This window comes from Mrakia frigida, assembly GCF_051309035.1.
Source record: "Mrakia frigida strain ATCC 22029 unplaced genomic scaffold BDY24scaffold_1, whole genome shotgun sequence".
In the NCBI taxonomy this organism is placed as follows: Eukaryota; Fungi; Basidiomycota; class Tremellomycetes; order Cystofilobasidiales; family Mrakiaceae; genus Mrakia; species Mrakia frigida.
In genome coordinates this window covers 1276754-1303640 of record NW_027481280.1, presented here as the reverse complement: position 1 = coordinate 1303640, position 26887 = coordinate 1276754, and the positions used below count along the sequence as shown (strand labels likewise).

At 55.5% G+C, this 26887-nt stretch overlaps 9 protein-coding genes across 9 annotated transcripts; 4 read left to right on the top strand and 5 right to left on the bottom strand.

The window, feature by feature from the left end:
* Nucleotides 1-282: 282 nt before the first annotated feature.
* Nucleotides 283-2576, bottom strand: BDY24DRAFT_411316 (uncharacterized protein; the record flags this gene model as incomplete). The annotated part of the gene is made up of 11 exons (XM_076642908.1): nt 283-425; nt 497-525; nt 631-702; nt 778-809; nt 882-987; nt 1058-1165; nt 1243-1260; nt 1328-1868; nt 1966-2026; nt 2141-2167; nt 2262-2576. 11 exons carry the CDS (start codon nt 2574-2576, stop codon nt 283-285), a joined length of 1452 nt encoding a protein of 483 aa, XP_076501385.1.
* A 770-nt stretch (nt 2577-3346) lies between these two features.
* On the bottom strand, nt 3347-5089 carry BDY24DRAFT_374492 (uncharacterized protein). Its single transcript, XM_076638429.1, has 3 exons — nt 4310-5089; nt 3702-4222; nt 3347-3675 (listed from the first exon to the last, which is right to left on the bottom strand). The coding sequence occupies exons 1-3, from the start codon at nt 4756-4758 to the stop codon at nt 3548-3550; spliced, it is 1098 nt and encodes a 365-aa protein (XP_076501384.1). The 5' UTR covers nt 4759-5089; the 3' UTR covers nt 3347-3547.
* Nucleotides 5090-6278: 1189 nt separating this feature from the next.
* BDY24DRAFT_13247 (uncharacterized protein) lies at nt 6279-7959 on the bottom strand. The gene is made up of 4 exons (XM_076636016.1): nt 7596-7959; nt 7490-7510; nt 7042-7423; nt 6279-6958 (listed from the first exon to the last, which is right to left on the bottom strand). Exons 1-4 carry the CDS (start codon nt 7780-7782, stop codon nt 6313-6315), a joined length of 1236 nt encoding a protein of 411 aa, XP_076501383.1. The 5' UTR covers nt 7783-7959; the 3' UTR covers nt 6279-6312.
* On the bottom strand, nt 7960-11820 carry BDY24DRAFT_13246 (uncharacterized protein). The gene is made up of 5 exons (XM_076636015.1): nt 11569-11820; nt 11056-11462; nt 8992-10957; nt 8065-8912; nt 7960 (listed from the first exon to the last, which is right to left on the bottom strand). The coding sequence occupies exons 1-4, from the start codon at nt 11732-11734 to the stop codon at nt 8242-8244; spliced, it is 3210 nt and encodes a 1069-aa protein (XP_076501382.1). The 5' UTR covers nt 11735-11820; the 3' UTR covers nt 7960; nt 8065-8241.
* Nucleotides 11821-11931: 111 nt separating this feature from the next.
* On the top strand, nt 11932-13004 carry BDY24DRAFT_13215 (uncharacterized protein). The gene has a single exon (XM_076636011.1). The coding sequence runs from the start codon at nt 12299-12301 to the stop codon at nt 12935-12937; it is 639 nt and encodes a 212-aa protein (XP_076501381.1). The 5' UTR covers nt 11932-12298; the 3' UTR covers nt 12938-13004.
* A 519-nt stretch (nt 13005-13523) lies between these two features.
* YSA1 (ADP-ribose diphosphatase) lies at nt 13524-15120 on the top strand. Its single transcript, XM_076638428.1, has 6 exons — nt 13524-13813; nt 13989-14040; nt 14129-14374; nt 14512-14658; nt 14723-14769; nt 14852-15120. The coding sequence occupies exons 1-6, from the start codon at nt 13598-13600 to the stop codon at nt 15026-15028; spliced, it is 885 nt and encodes a 294-aa protein (XP_076501380.1). The 5' UTR covers nt 13524-13597; the 3' UTR covers nt 15029-15120.
* A 3009-nt stretch (nt 15121-18129) lies between these two features.
* On the bottom strand, nt 18130-19667 carry BDY24DRAFT_335053 (serine/threonine-protein kinase; the record flags this gene model as incomplete). Its single annotated transcript, XM_076637176.1, has 7 exons — nt 18130-18306; nt 18374-18502; nt 18578-18641; nt 18721-18803; nt 18892-19095; nt 19267-19315; nt 19456-19667. The coding sequence occupies 7 exons, from the start codon at nt 19665-19667 to the stop codon at nt 18130-18132; spliced, it is 918 nt and encodes a 305-aa protein (XP_076501379.1).
* An 892-nt stretch (nt 19668-20559) lies between these two features.
* On the top strand, nt 20560-23230 carry MRPS28 (mitochondrial 37S ribosomal protein uS15m MRPS28). Its single transcript, XM_076638427.1, has 5 exons — nt 20560-20758; nt 20899-21065; nt 21206-22511; nt 22601-22820; nt 23030-23230. The coding sequence occupies exons 1-5, from the start codon at nt 20677-20679 to the stop codon at nt 23166-23168; spliced, it is 1914 nt and encodes a 637-aa protein (XP_076501378.1). The 5' UTR covers nt 20560-20676; the 3' UTR covers nt 23169-23230.
* Nucleotides 23231-23536: 306 nt separating this feature from the next.
* On the top strand, nt 23537-26835 carry BDY24DRAFT_374475 (uncharacterized protein). Its single transcript, XM_076638426.1, has 7 exons — nt 23537-23783; nt 23931-24137; nt 24269-24413; nt 24499-25800; nt 25891-26510; nt 26592-26649; nt 26729-26835. Exons 1-7 carry the CDS (start codon nt 23742-23744, stop codon nt 26743-26745), a joined length of 2391 nt encoding a protein of 796 aa, XP_076501377.1. The 5' UTR covers nt 23537-23741; the 3' UTR covers nt 26746-26835.
* The last annotated feature ends 52 nt before the right edge of the window (nt 26836-26887 follow it).

The window sequence follows — 26887 nt, the reverse complement described above, 5'->3', positions numbered from 1 at the left end:
GGGAGGCTGGTCGTTGAAGGGGAAGGAGAGGTCGAGCTGACCCTCTCGGTCTCGAAGAAGTCAATTCCGGAACCCCGTCTCTTCCCTTGAGCTGAACGCGACTGACTTTGCTCTCGAAGCGGGTTCGTGAGCAAGTAGAGTAGATTGTAAGAAAGCTGGTTCGTATCGAGAAAGAGAGAGAGAAGAAAAAGTGCTGGCTACAAGTACAGAATCGTGAAACTGAGAGAACAAAAAAAGCAAAGCTCGTCGTCGTCGTCGTCTCTTCCTCCTCCTCGCCCTCCCTCAGAAGTCGCCCATATCGAGCTCCCCATCGTATTCATCGTAATCGTCCCAGAATCCACGACCGAACATCCCGTACGAGTACCTTCTCGGAGGCTTGGGTTTGGCGACCTTGAGCGTTCCGTTCTTGACCATCGTCGCGTGGGCTGAAGGGATGCAGAGAGCAGGAGGAGTCAGTTTCGGGAAAGAAGAGAGCAAAGATCTTCTAGAAACGTACCCTTCTCCTTTCGAGCTTGGAGTTTTTCACTGGAAGAGACAGAGGAAACGACGGTCAGATCAGCCTTGTCGTCGCGTCTCCTCCTCTTCCTCTTCCTCTCCACTCGACCACGACCGGTTAAAGGGCCAACTTACAGTCTCTCTTGATGCCCTGCTTGCCCACCGTGAGAACGAAGGGAGAGAGCCTCGACGGCTGATCTGACGTAGCTGCGAAAGCCAGCCGAAGAAAAGAGGTCGTCAGAAAAGAGGTAGAGAAGGAAGAGAAGACGATATGTTACTGACTGCTTCTGAGCTCCATAAGTCTTTCCGGCGTACTATCGTGAAGGAAAGGGCAAAGTGTGTCAGCTTCCGAGGTCGAGAGAGAAAGGAAGACGAACGCGACTGACCTCTCGAACCAAAGGCAAGGTCAGAAGCTCCCGTTCCGAGACTTTGAAGATCTTCTTGGCGTCGGTTTTGGTGATTCGAGGCTTGTTGACCACGTCCGAGACGACGCTGTCCAGGGAAAATCGAAAGAAGGAGAGTCAGCTTGAGAACGACGGACGTCAAACAGAAAGGAGCTCACCTTCTCCAACCGGACTCCCAGGGATCTCGAGTGTTGGAAGCAGGAGGAGCGGCAGGAGTAGGTCTCCTGTATCCACCAGATCTGGGGTTGCTGATTGGAGGTGAGATGCTGAGAGCGGGGAAGAGGTGAGGGAACGAGAAGGTCAGAGAGCGAAGACGCCGCGACGCGACGAGAGCTGGACGTACTGCTTCTCGGGCTTGACCCTGGTGAAAGAGAAGATCGAAGTTCAGCTAGGAGTTTCCGAAGAGCATGAAGATGTCTTCAACTCACCAAGCTCCGTAGACGTCTATCTGTTGTTGAAGGATCGCTTCCATTCGACGTTGAACACCCCAGTCTCCTTCCGAAACGGGGTACGGACTTCCGTAGACCGACCAGGACCTGGGGACGATGGTCTCTCCGGCGACTCCGCCTGCCTGAAGATCCTCAACTCTCTTCTGCTCAGCGACCGTAAAGGCGTCCCTCCTCTTCTGCCAGTCGACGAGCTCCTCCGCGTCCTTCTTCTCAACCTCCTGCTTGAACCCTTCTCTCATCCCTTCCCTATCTGCCTCCAACAACAACAAAAGCTCACTCCTCTCCTTGTCCTGCTTGATCTTCCCATCCTTCTCCCACTGGTCGTTCGGGACTCCCCATCCGTCTCGAGGAAGAGCGGAAGAGGAAAAGATTCGACGAGCTTCGTTCCAAGATCTGGTGGTAGGTCCGATGAACGATTGCGAAGAGTAGTAAGAGAGTTTTCCGTCGTAGCTGATGGTAGTGAGGTGAGCGGGGAGTCGGTGGTAGGGGTTCTTGGAGTGGTAGAGGACTTGGAAGACGACTGATTTGCGAGAGGAGGGAGGGAGATGAAAGACGAGGAAAGAGGGTGAGATGATTGAGTCGATAGAAGCTTTTTTTTGGCTGGAAAAGAGACTGACCGTCTCTGTAACAGGTTCGGAAGTATCGACAAGTAGCAGATAGAGCGAGGTGATCTCGTAGCTGAAGAAAGGGAAGGAAGGATCGTGGTGAGCTCGTCCTTTCCTTCCTCTCCTCCTCCCTCCCTCCTCCTCCACCTCTTGCTCCCACGCTTCCAATTCTCCCTCGAGCACTCACATCCAAATCCGAGTCGATAGAGATGATCTGTTCCCACCCCAAATCCAATCAAAATCAGCTCTAATTCTTCCTCAACCCCCAGACAGAGGAAGTGGAGACAGAGGGAGGTTGTTGAGCTTACGATGTCCAACAACTCCACCGGGAACCTCCCCAACGGATCGTCCCCTTCCTTCCACTCCTGGATATCCTTCCAGACAGCGACCTTCTTGACGAGAGGCTTCTTCTCCTTCTTGGCTCGTTTCTTGACGGGAGCAGCAGCAGCAGCAGCAACGACGACGACCTTCTCCTTCTCTTCGCCGAAGGTGGGGTCGTCCTTCTTGTCGTCGTCTTCTTCTTGTTCCTCCTCGTCCTCGTCTCGAGACTTCCTCTTGAGTGGATTCTGGGTAGGAGATACTGCTGCTGAAGTGGATGCGAGGGGAGGTGCTTGGGTCGACATGGTGAGAAAGAGGGAGGGAGAAGGTGAGCGTTGCGAGGAAGGGAAACGAGATCGTCTTTCCTGTTCGACGAGTTGAGTCAAAGCGGCGCAGTTTTGCTTCCGCCTCGAGCTATACTTTACGATTTCTCGATCAAAGGAAGAGGATATGAAGAGGAAGACCTAGACCTCGAATATGTAGAAGAACAGAGGCTCAGGCTTCAACCCTCAGAGGTTCGTCGCGTCTTCCTCGTCGACGCGTCCTCGCCCGTCCTCTTTCTTTCTCTCACCCCTCGCTCTCTCCTTGTCTTCCTTCCTCCGCCCTTGATCACCCAGCCATGCGCGTGTGCATGCGTAATTAATCATTAACTTGAAGCTAGAAGTATAGAACGGTGCTCGTTTAGTACGTTCTCTCCCCTCCCTCCCTCCCTTCTCACCCCCTCACACCACCCACCCCCCACCCCCTCTCCAACCCCCTCAGCACCCCCTCCATCACCCCGAGCATCACCCTCTCCTCTCCCAGCACCTCCAACTCCTCCCTTTCCTTCCTCGCCACCTCCTCCCACACGCTCTCCCGCCTCCTCTCCACCTCCTCCCTCATCTTCTCCCTCTCAAGCCGACTCTTCTCCCCCTCTCGCCTCGCCTCTTCGACTTGAAGCCTCGCCTCCTCCCTCTCCAACCCAGCCGCTTCAAGCTGGAACCGCACCTCCTCGTGCGACCGTTCAAGCTCAAGCAGTTGCGTCTCAAGCGCGTCGATGATGGATCTCGAGGTGTCCAGCTCGAGGAGGAGGTGGGTCTTTTCAGATCGTAAAACTTCGAGTTGGGTTTCTTGTTCTCGTTCTCGTTCACCTCGTTCCTCCTCCTCCTCCTTCCCTCGTCCTCCAACGTGATCGGCCTGAGCGAGAGCGACCCTCCCCTCCAGATCCAAAATCCGTCCCTTCGAAGCCGACAACGCCTTCTGCAGATCCGCCTGAGCGAGCAAGGATTGCGAGAGTCTAGATTGAAGGGAGGCGGAGGAGATTTCCGCTGGCGAGGGTGAAGCGGCAGCGACGAGGTGGGTGGTGTGGATGGGGATGTAGGAAGGGTGGGTGCGGTCGAGTTGGGCTGGGAGAGGAGGAGGAGGAGGAGGAGGTGCTGCGTTTGAGGAGGTTGTTGAGAGAGGGAGGAAGACGTCCGAGGTGGCAGTGATGGTGGAGGAGGGGCGACGACGAGAGGGAGAGGGAGGACTGTAGTTGTTGCTGGTTGAGGATCGACGATGGGAAGAGTTGTTGGGAAGCGACGGCGCGTCGTCGAACGCTTCTCCTGCTCCTCCTCCTGGAGTATCCATCACCGAGTTCCTGTCCCATCCTTCTCCGTCTCCTCCCTCGAGATCCTCAATCAGGAGAGACTGGTCCTCAGGGAGGGAAGCTGCGTCCCTCATCGCCTCGTAGTCGTACAGCGAAGATCGAGGCACGAGTTTGGGAGTCGTCCGAGTTGAACCAGTTCCGGAGGGAGTGAGTCGGACGGAGGTCGGAGTGGAAGCGGAGGAGGAGTCGGTAGAGTGAGGGGAAGGAGCAGCGGTTGCGGTTGAGAAGGAGAGGAGAGGGTTTCGAGGGTGAGGGTGAACCGACGAGGAGGAGGAAGTCGGAGGGACGGGTGAAGGGTAGGAGAGGTGGGAGCGGTTGGGAAGCCTAGCAGAAGAAGAAGAAACCCCAGTAGCTTGATCAGACAGTCATCTCGAGTAGAAACGAAAGAACAGAACATAAAACGTGACTCACAAAGACAACCCTCCTCCTCCTTCCGAACCCATCATGAGCGCTCCTCCCGCTCCCGTCCCCGTCCTCTCCCTCACCGGCGTCCCCATCCCTTTCGGCATCTCCCCTCCCACCATGCTCAACGGACTCCTAGGCATCTGCCTCAAGTTCGCTCCTGCCGCTCGTCCGATCGACCCGTTCTTCTTCAACACGAGCGTCGGACTTCCCGCTCGATCCCTCTCCTCGCGTCGTTCGCTCGGGAAGGGCATCAACAACGACGACGACGAGGAAGAGAGGGACGAGGTTGCAGAAGAAGGTTGCTGGGATGGTCTTGGTTTGGTAGCGGCGGCGACGACTTTGGATCGAGGAGCGGGAGGAAGAGGTTGGTCTCGAGTCCCAATGAACGACGACGGACGAGCAGCTCGAGGAGCGATGGGGATGGACGACGAGGGAAGGGAGGGCGCTGTGGACATGGAGAGCGAAACCTTGTGCCCTCTGACTGCTCTTGGAGGGACTGGGATGGCGGAGATGGACGAGGAAGCTGGGAAACCTCGTCCTATCGACGACGCGATGTTTGGCGAGGATGATTTCGGACGATGGGAGGAGGGAACGGTAGCTGGAGCGAGGGTTGAGTTGGATCTGGAAGCAGCTGAAGTGGAGCGTTGGGCCGGGTGAAGGGCATTGGTGCTTGGGAGAAGGAGGGAGGGAAGGGGAGCTCCGTTCTCTTTGCCTGACGAGGAGGAAGGTCGAGGAGGAGGAGGAGGGAGGCGGGAGGAGGATGAGAGGGGATTCGAGACTGAGCGGTTCGTCCCCATGAAGATTTCCGTTGTATCCTTGGATGCTTCTGGTACGAAGATGAGGGATCCTGAAGTTGAGCGAGTCATGGGTGAAGGGGAGTTGGGCGTTCCAGGGACGTTGGCGAGGGAGGAAGCGAAGGCGGAAGGAGGGTGTTGCTGTTGCTGGGGAGTTCGGGCGAGTTGGAAGGAGGAGGAGCCTGGTTGGAGTCGATTCGAGGTGCGAGAGGTGGAGGAGGAAGAGGTAGGGGAGGTGGGAGGAGGTGGTGGACGAGTTGCTGTAGAAATCTTCTTCTTCCTAGGGGAGGGTGATCTTGTGGAAGGGACGAGTGTTGTGACCTTTGAGCTCTTTGATCTCGAGAAGGAAGCGATCCTGGTGATTCCGTTGGAAGCTGAAGGGAGAGGTTGTTGAGAAGATCTTCCCTTCTTGTCGGATGAGAATCTTCCGAAATCCTCCTCGTCGTCGACAACCTCCCAGGACTCTTCTTTCTTCATCCTCGTTGATCCTCCTCCTCCTCCCTCCCTTCCGAGCTCACTGCTCTCCTTCCCTTTCCCCTTCGTAGATCCACCGAAACTCCTTCTCAGACTGCCACCGATACTGATCTTACTCGAAGGCGAACGAGGAGCCGTGGAAGTCGTAGGAGGAGGAGCTGTAGAAGAGGGAGGATCTGTTGAAGTCGAAGAGGAGGACGCAGAGGAGGGACGAGCTTGAGGGAGGAGCGAACGAGGTCGCAACCGTTGAGGACCAGAGACGAGGGGAGCAGCAGCGGAGGATTTCTTGGGGGAAGGGGAGGAAGGAGTGGGATTGGGTTGAGTCCGTGAAGGTCTCATGCTCAGAGACATCTCACAGAGAGCAAGAGCGAGCGAGAGAGGGAAGGTTGGAGGAAGGAAGAGAAGAGCGACCTCGCGAATCCGTTTGTTGATTTCGTCGAGTGACGACGGAGTTTGAAGATTGAGGAAGAAGATTTTTTTCCTTCGAGCGACGAGGTCGATTCGAGATGATTCATTTGTATTCAGAGTCAGAAAACAGAAGGAAATGGACGACCCTCGCTCGACGGGCTTCTCTCGAGAGAGAGAGACTCGATCGATCGAACGACGCGTCGGGGAAAAAGAACGACGCGTTCGTTTCGTACGAGCAGATACCTATTAGACTACTAGATATGTAAGTCCCACCTAGAGACGAAGCTTCTAAGAAAGAGAGAGAGATCTACCATCTCCCTCCAAATATAATCTTTAGACCCTCGACGGCTCCTCCCTCCCTTTCGTCCTCCTCCAAACGCTCATCACGACCGACCCGCTCCCTGTGCCTTCGAAAACGAAACTCACTCTCCCACCCCCACCAAGCTTGCCTTCCTTCTTAACACACCTCCTCATCCTCTCCAACACCTTGTTCACCTTGCCCAACGTCTTGAACCCTTCCCTCTCGCCCCAAGCCTTCAACTCGCCCTTCCCGAGTTGGAGCTTCTTGAAGTTCGCAGAAGAGAAGGTCCCGAACTTGTCGTGCGCTCCGAGGTAGAGCGTGGAGGTTTGGGTGAGGTAGAGGTGCGGCCAGTGAGAGGAGGGCGAGAAGGGTTGAGAAAGCGGTGAAGAGGAGAGGGAGAGGAGGGAGGATTGAGGAGGTGGGAGGGTGGTAGAGGGGGAGGAGAGGTAGGAGAGCGTAGGCGTGCTCGTGGTGGTGAGGGAGAAAGGGGTCGGTGTCGAAGAAGAAGGGGGGAGGGAGGCGAAAGCGATCGAGGAAGAGGAGGAAGAGGGAGAGTCGCACGACGCGTCGCCGTCGCTTGAACGCCGAGGAGGCGTGTTGAATTGACTAGGCGGAGGAAGAGGAAGTTGAGCGTCGACTTGGTACCGAAGCAAGATCTTGTGGTGACCTAGTTCGAAGCTGAGAACCAACGCCGAAAAGGGAAGTCAGCGAACGCGTCTCTCTCTCCTTCTCTCTCTCTCTCTCGCAACGCCGGCACTCACGTCGACAACCTCCAATACCCTCCCACCGTCCCTTCACACCCCTTCACCTCTACCGTCTCCCTCCTCTTGAAACTCTCCTCGTACCCCTTGAAAGCATGACTCCGATCCCAGATCTCCTTCTCGCACGAATGTAACAGCACCGCGTCGTCGGACAGGTCGCCATCGATCCGGAACGCTTTCTGCTCTCCTCGGATCATGCCGAACAGGTTGAGGAGCGTGTTTTCGTCGGTGATGAAGGAGAGGGAGGAGAAGTCGAGGGTGGGAGTGAGGAGATGGGCGACTTGGAGGGAGGAGGAGAGAGGGGAGGTTCCGGGGAGTTTGAGGGAGTGGACGTCGAGGAGAGTGTCGCCTGAGTCGGGGCGGATTTTCACTGGGAGACGGACTGTGGAAGGGGAAGGAAGGGAAGGTTAGTGGGAGAAGGGAAGGAGGTGCCGGATGAAGGACGAACGATGGATTTCTGGAGGAGCGGCTGGCGAATGAAACGAAGAGAACGAAGTGAGGAATCAGCTCTCGTCGTTCTCCTTCCCTCGAAGCGAACGAGTCCAAAAACTCACAAGGTACAAGCACACAAGGTTCCTTCCCATCCAAATAACTAAAGCTCCCCACCGTCCTGAACTCCTGGATCTTCACAGGTCTCAACGTCCCGTCAGGGATCGCGATGTACTCGAAGGGTTCCTTTCCTTCGAGCCCGATCTTGAGCGAGGGAGGGAGGAGAGAAGGGTCGTGTTGGATGGCTACCATGGTCGTCGAACAAAACTGAAAGATTGAGGATGGGGGGTTCAAGTGGGTCGTGGTTGGGTGGCGAGAAGTAGAGAAGGGAAGCGGGGAGGGACTGAGCGGCAGACAGATCAAGGAAGTTCGAAATCGGTCGGACGCGCCGACCTATCTACCAATCGGACGGGAAGATAAGATTGGATTGCTGGACGGCGAATGAGGGATAAAGAAGAAGAAGGGATGGGAAGGTTCAGCCTACATAGTTCACATTCTGAGACACAGAAACGGGGAAAAAGAATCTCTACTCACGAAGAGAGGGCGAAAAGGTCAAGAGGGATCGAAGGGAACGGAAGACGCGTCTCGTCCTTGCCCCTTCCTTTCCTTTCCTGCACTTCCTCCACCACCAGAGACAAAAAATGCCAATGCCTCATCCATCAAAACCTACTGACCAACTGCATCTCTCCCTCTCCTTCTTCAAGCAGATCCCTAAACAGCAACGAGATAGCTCAAGATCCTCCAAATCCCTCCGCCCATCCTCTTCACTCCCCTCCCTAGCACGTTCCTCTCCAGCAAGTCGTTAAGCGTCGTCCCAATCGTATAAGATAATGCTGGTCGTCCGAGTTCCGTCCTTCCTCCTCCCTGATGCGAATGCGATGGTCGTTGCTGTTGCTGATGCTGTTGTTGATGCTGATGCGAAGAAGGAACGTCCGTGAACGAAGGAAGGAGGATGGTGTTCCCCTCCGAGTCGATCGAGGTGGTGAAGGAAGGGGAGGGTGGGTTGTTGGGAGGATGATGATGAACGAGCGGTCTGGAGTTGAAAGCCTGAACGGCAGCGTCGCATCGACCGATGGCTTCCCTCGTTGCGAAGGCTTCGGTTTGGATGGAGAGGACCATGTCGACGAGACCTGAGCGGAGGGTTCGAACTTCGGTTCCCATGGAGAGGAGGAGGAAGGAGAGGATGATGAGCGGGAGGTTGGAGGGGGAGAAGAAGGATGCTCGGGAGGAGATGGTGGGAGGAGGAGAGGCGGGGAGGAGGAGGAGGACGCGTTGATGTGGAGCGTGGAGAGCTGGGAGGGAGTGGGTGAGGGTGGTGAAGCTGGATGTGGTTGAGGTGGAGATAGTCGTCGATGAGGAGATAAGTGGCGAGAGGGAGAACTCTGGAAAGGGAAAGGAGAGAAGGACGCGTCGAAGTCAGCTCGGCGACAAGAACCGTAAGATCGAAGGGAAACGACTCACCTCCTCCAACAGAGACCTTCATCTCCTGCCATCCAACAACAGCTCCGAAGCTCGGCAACCCCAATACCACCTCCCTTCCCTTCGACTTCGTCTTCCACAGCTTCGAGCTCATCTCAACGACAGCACCTCCAGCTCCCTCCCCTCCCTCCAAAACAAAGCATACCTCAACCTCTCCACCCCTCTCTCTCATCCCCTCCTCCCCAAAGAGCCTCACATATCCCACAACTCCCGGAGCCTCCTCGGCTTCTCCTCCGTTATCCCTCTCCTGGATCTCAAACGCGACCGATCTCGAGTCGATCGAAGCCGAGAGGACTCGAAGCGTAGGAGGCGAAGTCGATCCGGTAGCGATGATCCCAAACTCGAACGTATCCTCCTCCTCTTCTTCTTCGAGGTCGAATTGAACGGGGAGCGGGACTCGAGGAGGGAGAAGGAGTCGCATCTTCGTGAGCTGATCCCATTCGGTTGGAGTCGCCGACGAGGCCTTCGACTTCCCCTTTCCCTTCTTGGACGCGTCGACGAGTTCCGACGAAGTTGACGAAGGACGACGAGGAACGAGAACGACTTCGACTTCGACCTTGGGGATCGTTTCGACGACGGCGTCTCCTTCCGGTTGAGATCCTCCTCCGACTCGCTCTTGATCCCATCCTTTCGACTGGATGTCTCCTGCTGCTGATCCGGAGAAGAGATTCTGGGCGGGATGCAACGATGAGGTCGTGGATTGCCGTCGAGCTTTGATGGTTCTGAAGTTCGGCGAAGGAGGAAGGGGAGCGGGAGGAGGAGGAGGCGGTGGGAGGACGAGTTTGAAGTGATTTGAGTGCTCGTCGATGCTTGCTTGGGAGTCCGAGGATGGAGGGAGGATGTGGGCCCATCGCTCGCCTGCTGGCGGTGGTTTCGATCTCGACGAGGACGAGGACGAGTCTAAAACGGGTTCCGACGACTGAGGACCGAGGATTTGAGCATGAGGCACGGCTGAGGAGTTGACCGTAACGAGGCACGTCGTCAAGGATTCCTCTCCTGAGATCGAGACAAAGGGAAGGACGACCTCGCCGGGCTGTTGCTGCTGCTGTCCGAGTCGAAGCGATCCCTGGAGGGTGATGGTGAACGGCTCGTGCGCTCGATGCTGATGGATTTTGGAGATGTCGAGGTGAAGTCGGATCCGTCTGGAGGTTCGATGATCGGGTGTGCTGGCCGTGTTGTTCCTTGAGAGAGGGGATCGGTGTCGGATCGAAGGAGACGTCCCTGGCGAGGGAGACGAGGATTGATCGAAGGCGAACGAGAGATCCGACGTCTCGTTCATGGAAGGGAGTTGCTGGCGGAGGAGAGATAGTTGGGAAGTGGATGCTGGATTAGGCTTGGACGTGTTGGAGAGGTAGGAGGGTGATCGGTTGGGAGGAGAGGGAGAAGGAGGAGAGTGGATGGTCGAGGTCGTCGACGCGTCCGGATCGTCCTGTTGAGGAGCCGAATCCAAGAGTCCGAAGGAGACGAGTCCAACGTTGGTCGTGACGAAGGGAAGTTCGATCCACTCGAAGGGCTGCGAAGAAGGAAGATCCAGCTGAAGGTCGAGGATGACGGATGATTCGACTCCGGCGAAGTGGACTGAATTCGAGGACTGGTAGTCGAGAAGGACCTCCGTGGCCGTTCCTGCCTCCGACGAAGGGTCGACGACGGTGTAAGAGAGTTTGGAGCTAGACTCTCGAACGGTGACCATCTTGGATCTCCCTCCTCCGGACGACGAGGTTGACGCGTCGAGGAGGCTCGTCTCTGTCCCCTTTGCCCATCGAATTTCGAGCGTCGGCGTGCTCTGAAAGGTTCCTTCGAGTGCGAGTTCCTCCGTTGGTACTTCTGGGGATGAGAGGAGGCGAGGAGTGGTAGCGATGTTGTAGTAGCCCTCCGAGGAGGCGGGCGAGGAAGGCGAGAGGTGGAAGCGAAGGGTGTTGGAGAGGCATCGAGGGAGAGGAAGCGAGATCTGAAATGAGAGCCGACCAGAGGATATACGAGCGTTAGCCATCGACGTAAAAAACACGTTTCCTGAAACAAAGAAGAGAAAAACGCGTCTCTACTCACCGAGTAGCAGTCGAGAGGAGGAACGGTCGAGCAGGGGATGGCCACCTCGAGGACGCATATAAAGACGGTCGATTCCTGATCTCCTCCCATCACGGGGGAAAACGAGCTCCTCCTGCCTGACCCACTCGAGCCCATCCTCTGAGGAGACGCTCTTCCATAGGAGCCTGAGCCTCCTCCTGGTTCGCCACCACTTCCTTCGACGACGAGCGAGACGGCAAAGTCCTGGATCGTGATGATGACCTCTGGTGGACGAGCGGTGGAGGAAGACGAGCTGATGGATGAGGAGGTTGGGATCCTGAGTCGTTTGGATGCCTCAAGAATGAGTGGACTGGAAGGTGGGGAGAGGGCGAGCGACCCAGAAGGAGTGAGGGGAGCGAGGGTTGTCGAGCGGAGCTGGATGTGGTCGTCTGATTCAAGGTGGAAGGAGAAGTGGAAGGATGAGCTTAAAGTCGACGAGAGTTGGAAGAGAGGATAGCAAGGAGGTTCAAGTAGGGTATGAGTAGTCGAACATACCAGGAAAGAGAGGGTAGCTCTGAGTGATGCTGCTGTGAGGGACGTTGAGCTTGCAGAAGAGGAGGAAGGAGGCGCCGTTCCCTTCCTCCTCCGTCGCTTCTCCTACGACGCAGAGTTTGGAGACCAGACGAGGACCTCCTATAGGAGTATGAGGAGTGCCACTCATCCACGAGATTGAGAAGGTGGAGATGGATAAAGACTGGTGGAGTGGTGGAGGAGGGAAAGGAGAAGGAAGGAGGTGTGGTGGACGTGTCAGGTCAACACCGAATTCGATCGAGTTTAAGCGTGGTTCAACGTCGATTTGAATGAGACTGTACTAATGAAACTAAAAATCGGTCGTAAAGAAAGCTGTTCTCTACAGGCAAGAGCATACACTGGCGAAATCTCGGTCTCTGAAAATTCTTCAGGCCTGCCCTGGAGACGCTGGAAATGAGCTCGACTTTGAACCTCGAAGCTCAGAAGGGAGGAGAGTTGCTTTGACTTTCAACCACCACCTTCTTCAACCTCACTCTTCCCTCCCTTTCTATAGGTCGATTTTCTTGACCCCTCGCAGAGTACAGCAGCGAGTACTCGATCTCTCTGAGACGTTTGGGATATATTTTGAGATCCTTGGACTCTTGGTGAGCTTGACGTTTCAATCATCCTTTCTTGAGCTCCTTCTCCTTCCCTTCTTCCATCCGTTCTTCTTCCTTACGAGTTGCTGACGCTTGCTTGCCCCTCTTCTTCATAGATGGATCGTCTTCCTCTCGATATTGGGTCGAACCTCCTTCCTCCTCCCCTCCCTCCCGCCTCTCCTCCTCCCATAGCCTCCCGATCCCTTTCACCCTCTCCAGCACCTCCTCATCTCCCTCCTCCACCCTCTCCTGGTCCCGACCTCCTCCACTTCCTCGACATTGTCCCTCAAAGCGCCGAGATCGCCTCCCTCTCAACTCAGCTCATGCAAGCAGCTCAGCAGCAGTTCGATCTCGAGTACCCGGTCCAGGCCTGCGTGACTCTCTCGTCTTTCGTCTCCGCCGCCACCCTCGAGGAGCTGTTGAGCTCGCCGTTCGTCCCGACTTCCGTCGAGGACTTGGAAACGGACGACCTTCTAGGAGACGACAACCTCGTGGGACTATCTCTCGCTTGGTGGTCCGTTCTAGAGGATTGGCAGGTTGAGGTTCAGAACCGGTGTGCGGAAGAAGCTGAGGAGCGTCGTTTGGGAGAGGAGAAGGAGAGGGAGAGGAAGAGGTTGGCTGCTCTCGAGGAGGAGAAGGAGCAGGCAAGGCCGAAGATGGAGAGGGAGAAGAAGCGGAAGGCTGTCGAAGCTGAGAAGGGGAAGAGGAAGCGGGCTGCTCAGCAGGACACGGCGGAAATGCGGGTGGCCATCTAGAGCCTTTGAGGAGAGAGAGCACGCGAAGAAGAGAGGAAGGGAGGGGGGGGGGGCGGGGGGGAGGGGAGGTCGTATGATGGTAAGAAATTTGTTTCCTCGCACCTCCTTGCTCGTACCGTGACAGCGATCTGGAACGTTTGACGAACGACAACTCGAACGACGGCTGACTCTCCTCCTCGTTCGTTCCTTGACGCGTCCAGCCAATACGGCGAAGGGATCACCCTGAAGCAGTACGTTCGGACCTCAGCTCTCACCGTCCTCGATCTCTTCCAGCAGCGGAAACTCGAACGGATGTCGACGTCTTCTTCCGACGGCAACGAGGAGGAATCAACACCTCGAACCACGATGATCGACTGCTAGATGAGAGGGAATGGAGAGAGTTCAGGGAGAAGGGGTACGAGAGGAGTTTGAGCTCGAGGAGAGGGAGGCTGGCTGGGTTGTGGTTGTGTTGTTTTTCGACGCGTCGTGTTTACGTTTTTCGCTTTTGTGTCTCGATCTCAGTGGTTCTTCGTCTTTCAACCGTTGAATTTTGTCTCGTCTCTACCATTATGCTCCTCCTTGTCTCTAGCTCAATCGCGCTCCCCCCAGAAAATCAGAGGAAAATGACGTTCCCTTAAGTGGAGCTGAAAGGCTCAAGATCGAGAGCTCAACTTCCCATCCATGAACCCCCACCATCTGCTTCGAATCTTCACAAAGAACATCCCTTCCCTCTCTACCAAAACAACTACGTCAACCCTCTTTTACTCCCTCCGCCCCTTCTCTCTCACTATGGCTAAGCAAGAACCTAGAATCGTCAAGACGAGTCCCATCGAGGGATCGAAGGCGAAGTTCGTTGAGCTCAAACAGATCACGTACGAGGACGAGGATGGGAAGGAGGTCAGTTCACGGAAGAGATTGTTATAGTAGAGAACGAGGCGAGACTGTGTCTGGAGGGGGAAGAGAGGCAGGCGAGATGTGGCGAGGAGGAGGAGAGGGAGGAGAAGGAAGGAATTGGCGAGCTCACCATCTCCCCTCCCCTCCCTCCCTCTTCTTCTTCCTCCCATCCGTTCAGCGTCTCTGGGAAGTCGCCACTCGAAAGACTCGAGGATCTGGAGGCGTGGACGGTCAGTTCACTATCCCTTTACTCCCGATCCCAGCTCTTCCCTTCCTTACTCCTACTGATCTTCCCTCGCCTTCCTCATCCCTCTGTAGCCGTCGCCATCTTCGCTCTCCTGCACTCCCCTACCGCCCCAACCCGAACGATCGTGATCGAGCAGTACCGACCTCCCATCGGCAAGACCATCATCGAATTCCCAGCTGGGCTGATTGAACAGGGAGAAGGGCCGGAGAAGACGGCGCTGAGAGAGCTCGCTGAGGAGACTGGGTATGCGGGAGGGAGCAGAGAGGGAGGAGAGGGAACGATCAAGAGCGTTAGTGGAGTTATGGTTTCTGATCCTGGTGAGTGATCGGGTCTGAAGAGAGTCAGAAGAGCGTAATTGGATCGGTGGCATCGCAGGTGGCTTGTTGGAGGAGGGAAGCTCGGACGACGTGCTGACCACCTTTCTCTTTCCTTCCTTCTCCTCTTGATTCAACAGGAATGACCGACGCCAACATGCACCTCGTAACCGTCGATATCAATCTGCCTGAAGGAGAACTCGACCCGCCCAAGCCTAAGTTCGAGGCCGGAGAGCACATCGTCCAGCGAATCGTCGAGATCTCTCGACTCTGGGAGACTCTCCAAGGTTCGTCGTTTTGCCTCTCTCCAAGCCGGAAACCAAACTGATCAGCTCTCTTGTTCTTCTTCAGAATACGAATCTCGAGGCTTCATGATCGACGCTCGACTCGCTCATCTCGTTCGTTCTTTCCCTTCTCCTCGCTCTCCCTTCGTCTCACTTCCCTCGCTCACCTTCTCTTCTTCGCTTGTTCCCTTTCCAGGCCTACGGTCTCCACATCGCCAAGGAGCTCTCTTCCTCTTCCTCTTCCTCCGCTCCGATCGAAGGAGGAGTCAGCCAGGAGGAGATTGTCGAAGCAGAGACGGCTCACGCGGACGAAGTCGAGAGAAACAAGAAGGGCGAGATCATCGCTGAGCAATCGAGTGCTCCCGTTTCTTGAGCAGGAGTTGAAAGAGGTTTCGGTAGTGTAGCTTGGTTGACCTGCTGTTGTATGAGAAGATGAATTTTTTGGGGGGGGGGATTCGTGCATGAGTTATCGAACGAGAAAGGGAGAACAGAGTCGCGACCGGCGCGTCGAAGAGGGAGAAGAAACAGACAACTGAGAGAAGGAGAAGAAAAGAAAAGACGAAGGCATAATCGTGAACCCAAAAAAGAAGAAAGGCTGGCATATAGGTAGAGGAGATGAGAGTTCGTGAAAGAAAAGATGAGAGAAAAGGGAGATCTAGCGAGAGAGGGAGACCAAAACAAAACCGAAAACAGATCCACAAATCTAGCTCTTCCTCCTGAAGCTCATGCTCTTGAAAGCACTCGCCAACCTCGACCCCTTCGACACACTCCCCGTCATGGTCGCCTCCGTCGCAGCAGTCGCGTCCGTCCACTGAGAGCTCGTCGTGTTCATCGTCCACGGTGTCCCACTCCTGTCTCGCTCCCGCTCCAGCATCTCCCGATCGAACGACGCCCCCGCTCCTCGACTCAAACTTCCTCCAGAGAACAAGTTCTTCAACCCCTTGATGCTCTTCCTCCCTCTCAGCCCACTCCCGCTGGCGAAGTAGTCGGGCTCTTTTTGAGGAGGAGGAGAACCCCAACCTTGACCTCGTCGTTCGACGGAGGAGGAGAGGAGAACTTCGTCGGAGGGACCCGGAGTGGGAGGAGGAGTAGCGAGTTGGACGGAGGATCGGATGCCTTTGAGGTTTTTGAGAGACTTGAGTCGGAGGAGAGAGGGTTTGTTGAGAGGGGTGGGAGCGGGAGTGGGAGGGTAAGGGGAGGAAGACGAGGAGGTGGTTCGGTAGTGCGAGGTCGAGGTTTGAGCTGGAGGTGCTGGAGGTGGGAACTTGAGAAAAGAGAGACGTTCGGTTTCGGCTGTAGAACGAAGGCAGGAAGCTTGGTTAGAACGAGAAGATAGAGTCGCGTCGCGTCGAAAGAGAGGAGATTCAACGAACGAGTTTCGCCGCCGCTGAGAGTCGTCTTGGGATCCGTTGAGGTTTGGAAGAGAGCAAGGACTGTAAAAAGTAGAAGAGAGTTAGAGTTGGTAAGGGTTGTCGAGATGAGATAGAAAGAGAGAGAGAACGAACGCTTCGACTTCGACCTCTTGAGCTTCGACGACCTGACCGAATCCCTCACTTCCTCCATCGTCCCGTCTATCGGCCTGCCAAACCCTCCAAACGCGATTGTCTCGTAGACCCTCCCTTCCTTCTCCTCGATCTGAGCGTCCTTTCCCTTCGCAGGAGGTGTAGAGAACGCTCTGGCTGGAGATGGAGCTCCGACTGACTCAGGCACGGCGAGAGGTCTTCCTCCTGCAAGAACAATTGGAACTCCGTTGAGAAGCGTTCGAGTGGGTGTGGCTTTGGGAGCGGCCAGAAGAGCGAGAGCGGACCGAGTTGGGGTGGCGTTGACGGATTCGATGAGAGGAGAGACGGTGAGGTGAGCGTCGGACACGGGAGAGTTGGGAGGGGAGAGAAGAGAAGGATCGTGGAGGGTTGCGCGAGCTTCTTCAACGATCCGTTCGACGTTCCGCACCCACTGCAAGAAAAGAAGCAGTCAATGTCAGAGCTTGATCGACTGTGAGAGTGTTGGAAAGGAGAGTGGAACGAACGAGAGAGATCCGGTCGAGACGAAGGTCGAGGGAAGCCGCTTCGAGGGCCTCGGAGCTCTGAGAAGTGTGTAAAGACGGTATGGCTGGAAGAATATCAACACAGGTCAGCGTCAGAACGAGCTTCGAAGAGCGAGAAAGAGAAAAGGACTCACTGTCTGCCAATCTCTTCTCCAGACTTGGTTCGAGGTTCTCGGCGGTAAGAGGGCGAACAGCACTCCTGATCATCTCGGGGGAAGCTTTGAATTGATGGAAAGGGGTGTCAGGTACTGAGTGGTAGAGAAGATAAAGCAGAGCGGAAGGTGAACTCACCTGGTGGACCTCGTTCGAACGTCTCTCGCAGATCGTTCAGACTCTTCTGGACCTTCGCGGCTCGAATCGCTGCCTGAGCTGCTTTCCTCTTGCTAGGGGATTCCGTGGATCGATCTTCTTGACGGGCTGAGATTCAAGTTCAGGAGATGATCAGCTTCGAGAATCGAAAGGCGAAGGACTCGAAAGACTCACCAAGCTGATCACGTCGCTCTCCCTTTCCCTCTCCTCCCTTCTTCGCCCCAGCCTTCCTAGCCTCTCCGACAACATTCTCCTGCTGAACGTTCCCACCGCTGAGAGTAACGTCAACGAGGACTCTCGAGTGCCGTCGCTTCGTTCGAGGAGACTCCGTTCCGGGAGGTCCCAAGTTTCGAAGGTGCTGTCGAGGAGGAGATACAGGGGAAGGAACAGAAGTCGTGCGTTGAGGGGGTGCGACGACGGATCCGCTGGGAGGCGTATGATGTGGTCGAGAGGGACTGAGGGTGTTGGAGGGAGGGATTGGGACTCGAGTGACCTTGGAGACGACGCGTCGGCGAGGAGACGCGGCGGCGCCGTTGACGATCTTCTTCGATGGGGAGTGAACTGAGTGATAGGACGCATCATGGTCAGAGTTCGAAGAGAAAGAAACGAAGAAGAGGGACGAAAACTCACCCTTGACCTTAACAGTAGTCGTCCCGTTCGACTTCAGCGTCTCTCTCGAAGGACTCATCGCCAGACCAGCTCTCGGTTTCCTAGGCGGCGACATGTTCCCATTCGCCTTTCTGCCAGCGACGGGATCTCGGTAGATCGACGAGGTGGTGCTGGTGACGCTGACGTTGAGCTGCTGCTGGGGAGGTGAAGGAACGGGTTGAGGAGGGAGAGGCTTCGAGTCGGAGTGCTTGACGTAGGAAGGAGTGGTTGAGGCTGTGGGAGGTAAGAGGGAAAATCAAGCGGGTGGTGAGCTTAACTGCGCACATTGACTAGGAGGAAACCTAAAGGAGGTTTGAGAGAGTGAAAGAGGACGAACGCTTAGGAAGGCTGTCCCGCAGGGAAGAGTGTTTCAGAGCGGAAGGCGCTGTGATCCTCAGCAGCTCGTCGGGATGGACCATGCGCTGGAGAAGATCTTCCATGCCTGGAACAGTAGAAAGAAAATCGATCGTTAGTTAAAGGGAGAGGGGAAGGGAAAAGATCGACTCGCCGACGCTCATCTCCCAAGTTCCAACCCAAGTGCCAGCGACGGTTCTGTCGTAGTAGAGCTGGAGTTCATCGGGAGACGAGAACTGTTCCTGTTCCGACTCCTCGAAGGGGGTTCGACCTGTGAGGATCTCGAAGAGGGTGATCTGGAAGGGCAGAAGAGATCGATCAGCGACGACTTCGACGACGAGGAGAGGCGACGAATGAACTGACGCCTAGAGACCACACGTCTGACGTCCTCTCGTCATGCTTCATTCCTCGAGCCCTTGAGGAGGAAAGATACTCGGGTGTTCCCCAGCTGATGGTCGAGAAGAAGGGTTCGTTCGACTTCTCATCCCATTTCTGCACGGAGAGAGAAGTCGTAGACGCGTCAGTTCGGTGATTTCGGAAGAAGTCTGGATAGAGAGAGAGACTTACAGTAGCGAATCCAAAGTCTACTAGAACGGGAGTGTTGTCGTCTCTGAGAAGGACGTTGGCAGGCCTGCGAAAGACGGGGAACGAGACGCGTCAAGTCAACACGAGGCTCGAACGAACCACAATTCCCCTGCTCTTCGACTCACTTGATATCGTTGTGCGTGATCATGTTCTCGTGAAGGAACGAGACAGCAGAGATCAACCCTCGGAAGTAAGGTCGAGCTTCCTCCTGCTCTCGACGCAAAAAAACGGAGTCAGCTCACATCTTCGTCTCTTCTCTTTTGAGCCCTCCCCGTAAAGAACCGTTGAGAACTTACCTCGGTGATGTTGACAGGCATGAGCCTCTCGAGGTAAGGCATGACGACCAAGGCGTAAGAAGGCGAGATGATGAAGGACTCGAAGGTGATGATGGAAGGGTGAGAGCGAGGGAGAGTCCGGATGGTTTTCATCTCATTCCATAGAGAGCGCACTCTGGCTGCTGTTGTAGGAGTCTTGGACCGATGAACGAGCTTGATGGCGACCTGGGAAAGAAGAACACACACGAAAAGGTGTTATGGAGTTTCAGCATCCGAGCGGTTTGGGGGCCAGGGCCGAAGAGAGAGAGAGCGAGAGCGAGAGCGAGAGGACGCGTCCTGGCCGATGCGCTCGAAGAAGAGGCGGAGGGGAGGTGGACGGAGGATTATGGAACGTACCTTCTGTCCAGGATTGTTGAGCTTCCTCTTGCAGAGCCAGACGATCCCCCTTCATCAACGAAACGAAACCCAAAGGAAAGAAAAGCGCGTGTCAGTCAGTCAAACAACCGTCAACAGCTCGCTAGCTCGCCTTCCTCCTCCTCCTTCTTCCCTTCTCGTCCAGCTTCTTCTCGAGTCGAAAGAACTCACCAGTTCCCGAATCCCACCTCCTTCACGAACGTATAAGCATCCGACAATTCCTCGTCGGTGAGCGAGAAGATCTCTTCCCCTCCGGCAGCTGGGGTGACCTTGATTGAAGGAGGATTGGGTGCGGAGGGAGTAGTAGTGGAGGGAGTGACGATGAGAGGAAGAGGAGGGGAGATGGATAGTGTTGAGATGGTTTCCCGAGAAGGAGGAGACATGATGAACCGCCTTGAGGTCGTTCTCGTGAGAGTCTTGGTGGACGTTGAAGGGTGAAGGACGGCGGTCATTTCGTTGAGGTCTTGAGAAGGGCGTGGGCTCTGTAATCCTGTCTTCCTTGAGAGGAAGCTGTATACGTTTCGAGGGTTGCTTCGGTCTAGGGGAGGGAAGAGGGGAAAGGAAGGAAGGAAGGGAAGAGAGAGGAGAGCAAGGGAGAGCAGGGGGGCGAAGGAATCGTTTGCTGTTGGTGTTGGCGGAGGAAAGCCAGGCGGGTTGATTTTTCGAGTGTGACGAGAGAGAGGAGTCTGTAGATGTTGAAGAGTAGAGAGATGTGAAGCGAGACGCGCTGAGATTGGCCAACGAAGGGCCAGGGGGGACAAGGAGAGGGCGAGCGAAGGAGCGAAGTCGAGGTCGTTGACGGAGAATCTCGTTTGAACCCCTCTTGAAGCGGTCACAGTGTTCATAAAGAGTTGCTTGAGAGATCTTGATCAGCAGCGTCTGTCCTTCGAGAGAGTGCTACAATAGAGAAAGGTCAGGGCTGCCGAAGAGAGAGATGGTGATGGACGAGAGAGGAAGAGGAGGAGCGAAGCTGAAACCTGAAAGGATTCGGGCAAGTGTAACGCTCCCTCGTAGCGACCGTTAAGAAACTTTGATGGGCTTGTTGATGACCTAGTCGAAAGAAGTAGATGGGTGTTCTATATGCCTGCCTGTTCTTGGATCGACAAATATATTGAAACGGCTCGAAAGCTGAGAGGAAGAGGAGCAGAGACGCGCGTCCGACAGGCGGTCTTCCGCCTCCTCGAGCCTGCCCTCAACGATTTTCTCGTGCGAGCTGGCACGGAACTTCGGAGCTTCTCAACGACCTAGATGTGCAGTTCTGAAGACGGTCGCTGAGAAGGGAGTCCAGAAAAAAAAACGAAATCCGAAAGGTCGACCTCACTTTTCCGGACCTTCCTCCTCCTCCCTTACATCGACCTCCCTCCCCTCCTTCTTCTCGCCTTCCCTCTTCGTATGCGTCCTCCCCCTAGCCTGCTGGCCTCCGTCCTCCCTCGAGCTTCGTGCTCCTACTCTGTCTCCTCAACTTCGATTCCTCGTTCGTCCTTTCCTCCTCCTCCTTCACCTTCCTTCTTTTTCGAGCTCATCTCCTTCCCCTTCTCCTTCGACCTCAAACCCATCGACTCCTCGAGCTGACTCCTTTTGCACTGCATTTCCACTGCTCTCGTCTTTCTACAGTGCTCTCCCTCCCTCGACGATCGCTGCATGTTTCTCCTGTAACCCTCGAGACCGAGTTCAAGCGAGTTCGACGAGTGCGGGCAAAGCACCTCAAGTCGATGAAGGAGGAGAAGTTGGAGGATTGGTTCAACACTCAACCAGATCCTTTCCTTGGGATGCAGCTCGTAGTAAGTGCTCTACACATACTTGCTCTCGAATTTGTGCGATTGGAGGAGAGGGCGAAGGATGCTCGAAGGAAGGGAGAGCTGACTTTCTCCTTCTCCTTCTCCTTCCCTTTCTCTCCTCTCCCTCCTTCGCCTTTCTACAGTACGCCAACGGAATCCCAGTCCATGAGCAACGATGGCGTCAAACGAAACTCGCCGCTACCATCATCGATCCCAACACTCTCTGGACGACCGGAATCAACGCTCCCAAGAACGTCTTTACAGCCCTCTCTATCGCTCCCACCTCCCCCTCTACTTCCAAATCGGACGACGACGCCTTCACCTACCTCCCATCACCCAGCAACCCTCTCTCTACCAAAATCGTCACCTCCCGTCTCTCCCTCGAGCAACAGATGGAGGCTGCGAAATCACCAGCCGAACGAGCCCTCTTGGAAGACGAGGAGACGATCCTCAACGACGAGGAGCAGCTGAAAGAGCTCGAGGAGGAGCTGGCAGAGAAGGAGAAGGAGCTCGCTGCTCTGGAGAGTCTGAGGACGGAAGCTCAGGAGATCGAGAGGGTCGAAATCCTCAGGGATCAGGTCATGGAGGCAGCGGTCAAGCTCGGAGTGTTGACGAAGGAGGAGGTCACTCGGGAGCATCCCATCGTCGTCGCCGAGTTGGACAGGATCCTCCAGTTCGCTCCCAAGGAGGAGTTCCCAGACGCTGTATGGAAGCCTACGGAGGACGGAGATGCAGGTCACTGGTTGAGAGCCGCGACTACGGTCCCTCCTCTCGAGTTCCCAACGGAGGAGCCGACCTCGACCTCGACTTCCACGACCGAACCCACCACCCCTCCTCCTTCTTCCGACAACAACTCTCCTACCACCTCCCGCGCAGATAAAGACGCCTCGATCGCCGCCGCTCTCGCCGCTTCCATCGCGGATCGACAAGCCGCTCAAACCGCCAAATCAACCTCGGAATCCTCGAGCGAGCACAAACCCATCGTCGACTCCTCCCTCCTCCCTCCCGCCGTCATCCTCGCCCAACCCGCACCAGATTACTCCCGCTCTCCCCTCGTCACCCTCTTCTCCCCTTCCAACCCTATCGATTCCTTCCCCGTCCCCACCTTCATCGCTCACCTCCTCACCGAAACCGACAAACGCTTCCTCTTCAACACCCTCCCTCACGTCACCGCTCAGAAGGACATCATGCCCCTCCCTGGAATCAAGCTCAGCAGGGAGGACATGCAGCGACGGGTGGAGAGAGCCGAGGAGGCCATGGAGGGAGAGAGGAGGAGTTTGGAAGCCTTGGGAAGGATTTTGAACTTGAAGAACGCGAATGCGAAGTTGATTGCGAAGGAGAACAGGAGGAGGGTGGTGGAGGCTTTCGGACAGCCGGAGCTGAAGAGTTTGAAGGTGACGGAGGCGAAGAAGAGGAAGGGACCGGATTGTGGTTGCCCGGAGGTTCAAGGTAAGTTCGACTCCGTCGAGTCGACGCGTTCTCCTTCGTTTCGAGACCTGACCCTCTTCCCGCTCCTTCCTTCTTCTCGAATCTCGTAGCCGCTCTCTACACTCTCAAGATTCGAAACCTTCGAGCTCACTTGATGGTCAACATGCAGGACAAGAAGGGAGACTACAACATTCGACAGCTCGCTCACGACAGGAAGAAGGTCCTCGAGTACCTCAAGAGAATCGATCGAGTGAGGTACGACAAGTGTTTGATGGAGATCGGAGTGGATAAGAGGGCTGTAGAGGGAGAGTTGATCATTCACAAGTGGTGGTAAGTCCATGTTTTCTTCCTCTTCGTTTCATCACTTCCTCGACTCGACCTCGTCCTTCCTTCTTTCGCTGGATACTGACTCCTGCTCTTTCGTCTTTCTTCCCCTTCGTACTCTCTCTGCTTTTCTTCGCCTTCGTTCACCCGTCTTTGATCGCCTCCTTCCCTCCTCGCTTTCTCTCTCCAATCAACTTCGACTCGGTTTTCAACAGGCGACAAGTCATCCCCAAGGGACGATTCAGCAGGACCACCAAGTTCGTCGGAAAGGCCGCCAAGCACGGAGCTCTCACCGGATACAAGAGGATCAACCCTCGTTCGTTGGGAGATCAGGGTCTTACGTCTCATTACTAGTCTGCCTCGCGTCGTTTGTTCTTCGTCTGGGTCGAGATTTTCATGGGATCTTCATCGCAGAACGATCGGGTGGGAGAGAGGGTCGAACGGACGAAAAGAGTAGTTACATTTTCTACTCGACGACACGGTCTCCGAGACGGTGTGATGAAGGTATCGGAGGTCGAGAGAGCAGCAGGACGCGTCGCGATTGTTGTTTGGCTAAAGCTCAGCTTGCCTCGAAGAAAATTTGAAGAAGCTGTGATGCATCTCGAAAATCAGGGCCAAACCGAGGCATGCACTCAAGGCAAAATTTATCCTCTTCTCCTCGATTCTCGAGCTGGACGTTCTTTCTCACGCTCGCTGTTTCTTCCCGCGCCCGTCAACCACCACCTCGTCAGCTCTCCTTCACGTTCCTTTCCCTGTCCAACTCTCTTCTCTTCCAAAAAGCTGACGCAGTATCCGTTCGAAGCTCCTTGACATTTTCTAGGTACCTCGAGGCCGTAGAGCAGCAGCAAACACGGTTGAGCTTTGACTTCCCTTCCCTCCCTCCCTCCACCTCCTTCGTCTCGTCGTCCTTCTTCCTTCTTCCTCCAAATGGATCTCGGAGACTACCCCTCCCCCCACGACCTGGAACAGGTGAGTTCGCTTCCGTCGCTGAGGATATTCTTTGGAAGGAGGGGAAGCAGTGGAGCAGAGAATCAGAAGGAGGGAAGGAAAGTTCGAGCTGACCTCGCTTCCTTCCTTTGCCCCTTCTCGTGCCTCTTTCCCTTGATCTTACCTCAGTCCTCGACTCAATCCAACCTCGACCTCCTCATCAACGCTATCTCTTCGGATCCCGTCGTCTCCGAACAACAAATCCTGCAGCAGCATCTTCAACAGGGCTCCCCGAACGAAGGAGGAGGAGAATCGACGGGCTACAGCTTGCAGGAAGTTCTGGAAGGTCTCGCTGAAGGAAGAAGATTGGAGGAGGAGAATGAGAGGAGGGCTGAGGTGAGTAGACTGCTATCTTTGATGACGTGCTTCGAGGAGTCTGAAGTGAGAGGGCTGAAGAAGAGCGAAGCTGAACGTCAACGACCATTCGGGCTAATCGTTCTCCATCTCTTTTGTTTTCCACCATACAGAAACGGAAAGCTCCCGAACGATCGTCTTCAGTACTCGACTCGATTTCTCAGCTCATCACCACGGAAAGCATCCGAAGAACCCTCGAACAGCTGCTCGTCCCCGGCAACTCGCTTCTCACGACGATCAAGACCTATCACATCTCCAGTACGTTCGAGCAGTCTCTCCACTACTGTCCCTCTTTCGCTCGAGCATATCTGACTTCTCCTTAACTCGTCTTATCTTCGAACAGCTGTCCAAAAGTCCTACGGCGACGAGAAGCGTCTCTTTCCCTCCGCATCCCTTCTCACCATCTCCCCTCGACCTCCCTACCCTGTCTCCGTCACCCTGTCCACCCTCTTTGATTCTGGAACGACCTCCTCCTCTCAAACGATCGATCTGCCTCCATCCCAAGACGGAAACGATCAGGCTGCCGTCGCGAGCTTCAAAGAGCTACACGCCTCAGAGGGCAAGGGAGGGAAGGCGAAGAAGTTTGTGCTTCAGCTGGATATCAGTCCCGTCGATCGAGGAGGGGACGGTGCTGTCGAGAGGGAAACTTTGAATGGACTGGTTCATGCTGGGGATTCGCTATTGGTTGTGAAAGAGGAATCCTCGAACGCCGTCGCGTCGTCATCTTCACTCGCCTTTCCGGAACCGAATCTCACCCCCATCAGCAGCCCTCCAACCCCCTTCCTCACCTGCTACTCAAATACAATCCATGTCCTCTCCAAACCCACCAAAACAGCCCTCAAAGTCAAACCACCCTCGACTGCCGCCGTCTCCTCCTCCTCTTCTTCTTCTTCCTCCTCCCCTCACTCAATCCATTCCAACTCCCTCGTCTCCATCTTCTGTCGAATCAACTCCCAAACCGTCCGGACTCGTCACCTTGCGCTTGACGACCGCCAACGACTTTCGGTCCTTACCGCTGGACGATGGGCTCCCTTTCGAATCGTCGCGTCCTCCGCTCCAACGTCGCACGCCCTTCACTACGGCGAAACGGTCCGACTCGTCGACGTTTCGACAGGACTCCAAACCGAGGAGCTCAGGATCTGTCGGTTTGAGCCTGGGAAAGCTGCTGCTAAGGGAAAGGGGAAGGCCAAGGTGGGAACGAGCTCTGGCTCTCTCAACGGAGGGGGGAGGTTGTTCTGGAACGAGGAAGACGGTGGAGTGGTCAGGCAGTTGCAGAAGGTTGGCTTTGTCCGTGTAGGAAGCGGAGGAGAGAGATGGTGGTTGAGCTCAGCTGGGGATGGGAACCAAGGAGGAACGCCTAGCACCGTCGCTGAGGACGACGAGGTCGAGGTTAGGGAGAAACGAGGGGAGAGGAAGAGGGTCAGAGTTCGCTACGAAGGATCTGAGGAGGAGGGGAAGAGGGTTGGGTTCTCGAAGGGAGTGGCCATGAAGTCAGAGAAGGGGGAGGGGACGGACAAGGAGAGGGAAGGTGGTGAGGAGCGGGAGATCGAAGAGGGCGATTGGGATGGGAAGGAGGTCGAGAAGGAGGTGGTGGGTGGTGTAGATGTAGGAGATGATTTCTTGGGTTGGAACCTAGTTGGAATCAGTGAGTCTTCGGCCCACTCCCACCGTCTTTTTCTTCGTGCGACGCGTCCTGACCTTCGTTCCTCTTTGCTCTTGCCTTCTTCCCAAACAGCCGAATTCTCGATCGCCTACTTCCCTCTCCATCCTTCTCTCTCTTCCTTCCCACCTCCCATCTCAATAACTCCTTTCCCAACTCTCCTCTCCGCCAAATCCTACCGTCCCTCCAAATCCACCATCGAACTTCTCGTCGCCGACTTCCTCCCTCCCTCCTCCGAATCAACAGCTCCAGCACCCGAGATCTACCTCGGCTCTTTCGGCCCCCTCCCTTACCGAATCCTTAGATCCTACCACACCGCCTCAACCGAGAACGGAGCCATCTTCGACGAAGGAGAGAAGAGATCTCACGTTCTTCTCGAGGTCATCTTACCCAAGATCGACGAGCTTCCACCTCTGCCTCGGAGCTCGAAGGATGAGCTCGAGGAGCAACATCATCAGCATTGGGATCCTTCGTTGTCGTCGGAGCACGTCAACGGAGAGTTTGCGGGAGATTGGTCGACTGCTGGGGACGAAGGAGGCGGAGAACAGGTCGTCGCCGCGTCGTCTTCACATGGAACAAACTCTGCTGGCGACCCGATCCCCTTGCTCGCTGCCCGACCTGGCTCAGATGAGGAGGAAGTTAGAGGGAAAGGTTTGCCGCTGTTGTTCGTGATGAGAGCGCGAGGGTTCGGAGTTGTGAGCCTGGCCTCTTTTTTTTTCGTTTCGACGCGTCTCTTGTTGTGGCTGACTTACCTCCTCTTCCTCTTTCTGTCTTAGCTCTCAGGAAAGTCGATATCGATTGAGAGGCATATGACAGAGGCTGGAGAGATAACGAGTGAGTCGCGTCTTGCTCTCTTCGTCGTCGAATCTCGAGAGCGCTGACCCTACCTCTTCAACATTGTTCTCTTTCCCAGTCGCTCGAGTTCTTTAAACCTCGAAAGACTCTCCACTCGTACCATACTTGCATCTCCCCTCTTCTTTACGCCGTAACGATATCAACGTCAGTCCTTCTCCTCTCGAATCCTGAACTCGGTGAGAAGACGCGTCTCGTTCAGACTCAACTGAACGGGCTC

What these genes read in the sequence shown, in the direction of transcription:
- BDY24DRAFT_13246 (XM_076636015.1), bottom strand. Translation starts at nt 11,734, where the DNA reads ATGAGTGGCACTCCTCATACTCCTATAGGAGGTCCTCGTCTGGTCTCC. An exon ending in GAGCTACCCTCTCTTTCCTG is followed by an intron (nt 11,463 to 11,568) that starts GTATGTTCGACT and finishes ACCTTGAATCAG; the next exon opens with ACGACCACATCCAGCTCCGC. An exon ending in GAAGGTCTCTGTTGGAGGAG is followed by an intron (nt 8,913 to 8,991) that starts GTGAGTCGTTTC and finishes TTCCCTTTCCAG; the next exon opens with AGTTCTCCCTCTCGCCACTT.
- MRPS28 (XM_076638427.1), top strand. Translation starts at nt 20,677, where the DNA reads ATGCGTCCTCCCCCTAGCCTGCTGGCCTCCGTCCTCCCTCGAGCTTCG. An exon ending in CTCCTCAACTTCGATTCCTC is followed by an intron (nt 20,759 to 20,898) that starts GTTCGTCCTTTC and finishes GTCTTTCTACAG; the next exon opens with TGCTCTCCCTCCCTCGACGA. An exon ending in TCCTTGGGATGCAGCTCGTA is followed by an intron (nt 21,066 to 21,205) that starts GTAAGTGCTCTA and finishes GCCTTTCTACAG; the next exon opens with TACGCCAACGGAATCCCAGT.
- BDY24DRAFT_374475 (XM_076638426.1), top strand. Translation starts at nt 23,742, where the DNA reads ATGGATCTCGGAGACTACCCCTCCCCCCACGACCTGGAACAG. An exon ending in CCCCCCACGACCTGGAACAG is followed by an intron (nt 23,784 to 23,930) that starts GTGAGTTCGCTT and finishes ATCTTACCTCAG; the next exon opens with TCCTCGACTCAATCCAACCT. An exon ending in GAGCGCGAGGGTTCGGAGTT is followed by an intron (nt 26,511 to 26,591) that starts GTGAGCCTGGCC and finishes TTTCTGTCTTAG; the next exon opens with CTCTCAGGAAAGTCGATATC.
- BDY24DRAFT_13215 (XM_076636011.1), top strand. Translation starts at nt 12,299, where the DNA reads ATGGATCGTCTTCCTCTCGATATTGGGTCGAACCTCCTTCCTCCTCCC.
- BDY24DRAFT_13247 (XM_076636016.1), bottom strand. Translation starts at nt 7,782, where the DNA reads ATGGTAGCCATCCAACACGACCCTTCTCTCCTCCCTCCCTCGCTCAAG. An exon ending in CGCTCCTCCAGAAATCCATC is followed by an intron (nt 7,424 to 7,489) that starts GTTCGTCCTTCA and finishes CCCCTTCCACAG; the next exon opens with TCCGTCTCCCAGTGAAAATC. An exon ending in GGGTATTGGAGGTTGTCGAC is followed by an intron (nt 6,959 to 7,041) that starts GTGAGTGCCGGC and finishes GTTGGTTCTCAG; the next exon opens with CTTCGAACTAGGTCACCACA.
- YSA1 (XM_076638428.1), top strand. Translation starts at nt 13,598, where the DNA reads ATGAACCCCCACCATCTGCTTCGAATCTTCACAAAGAACATCCCTTCC. An exon ending in AGGATCTGGAGGCGTGGACG is followed by an intron (nt 14,041 to 14,128) that starts GTCAGTTCACTA and finishes ATCCCTCTGTAG; the next exon opens with CCGTCGCCATCTTCGCTCTC. An exon ending in AGTTATGGTTTCTGATCCTG is followed by an intron (nt 14,375 to 14,511) that starts GTGAGTGATCGG and finishes TTGATTCAACAG; the next exon opens with GAATGACCGACGCCAACATG.
- BDY24DRAFT_374492 (XM_076638429.1), bottom strand. Translation starts at nt 4,758, where the DNA reads ATGTCCACAGCGCCCTCCCTTCCCTCGTCGTCCATCCCCATCGCTCCT. An exon ending in GGAGGAGGAGGGTTGTCTTT is followed by an intron (nt 4,223 to 4,309) that starts GTGAGTCACGTT and finishes TTCTTCTGCTAG; the next exon opens with GCTTCCCAACCGCTCCCACC. An exon ending in CTTCCTCCCTCTCTCAACAA is followed by an intron (nt 3,676 to 3,701) that starts CCTCCTCAAACG and finishes GCACCTCCTCCT; the next exon opens with CCTCCTCCTCCTCTCCCAGC.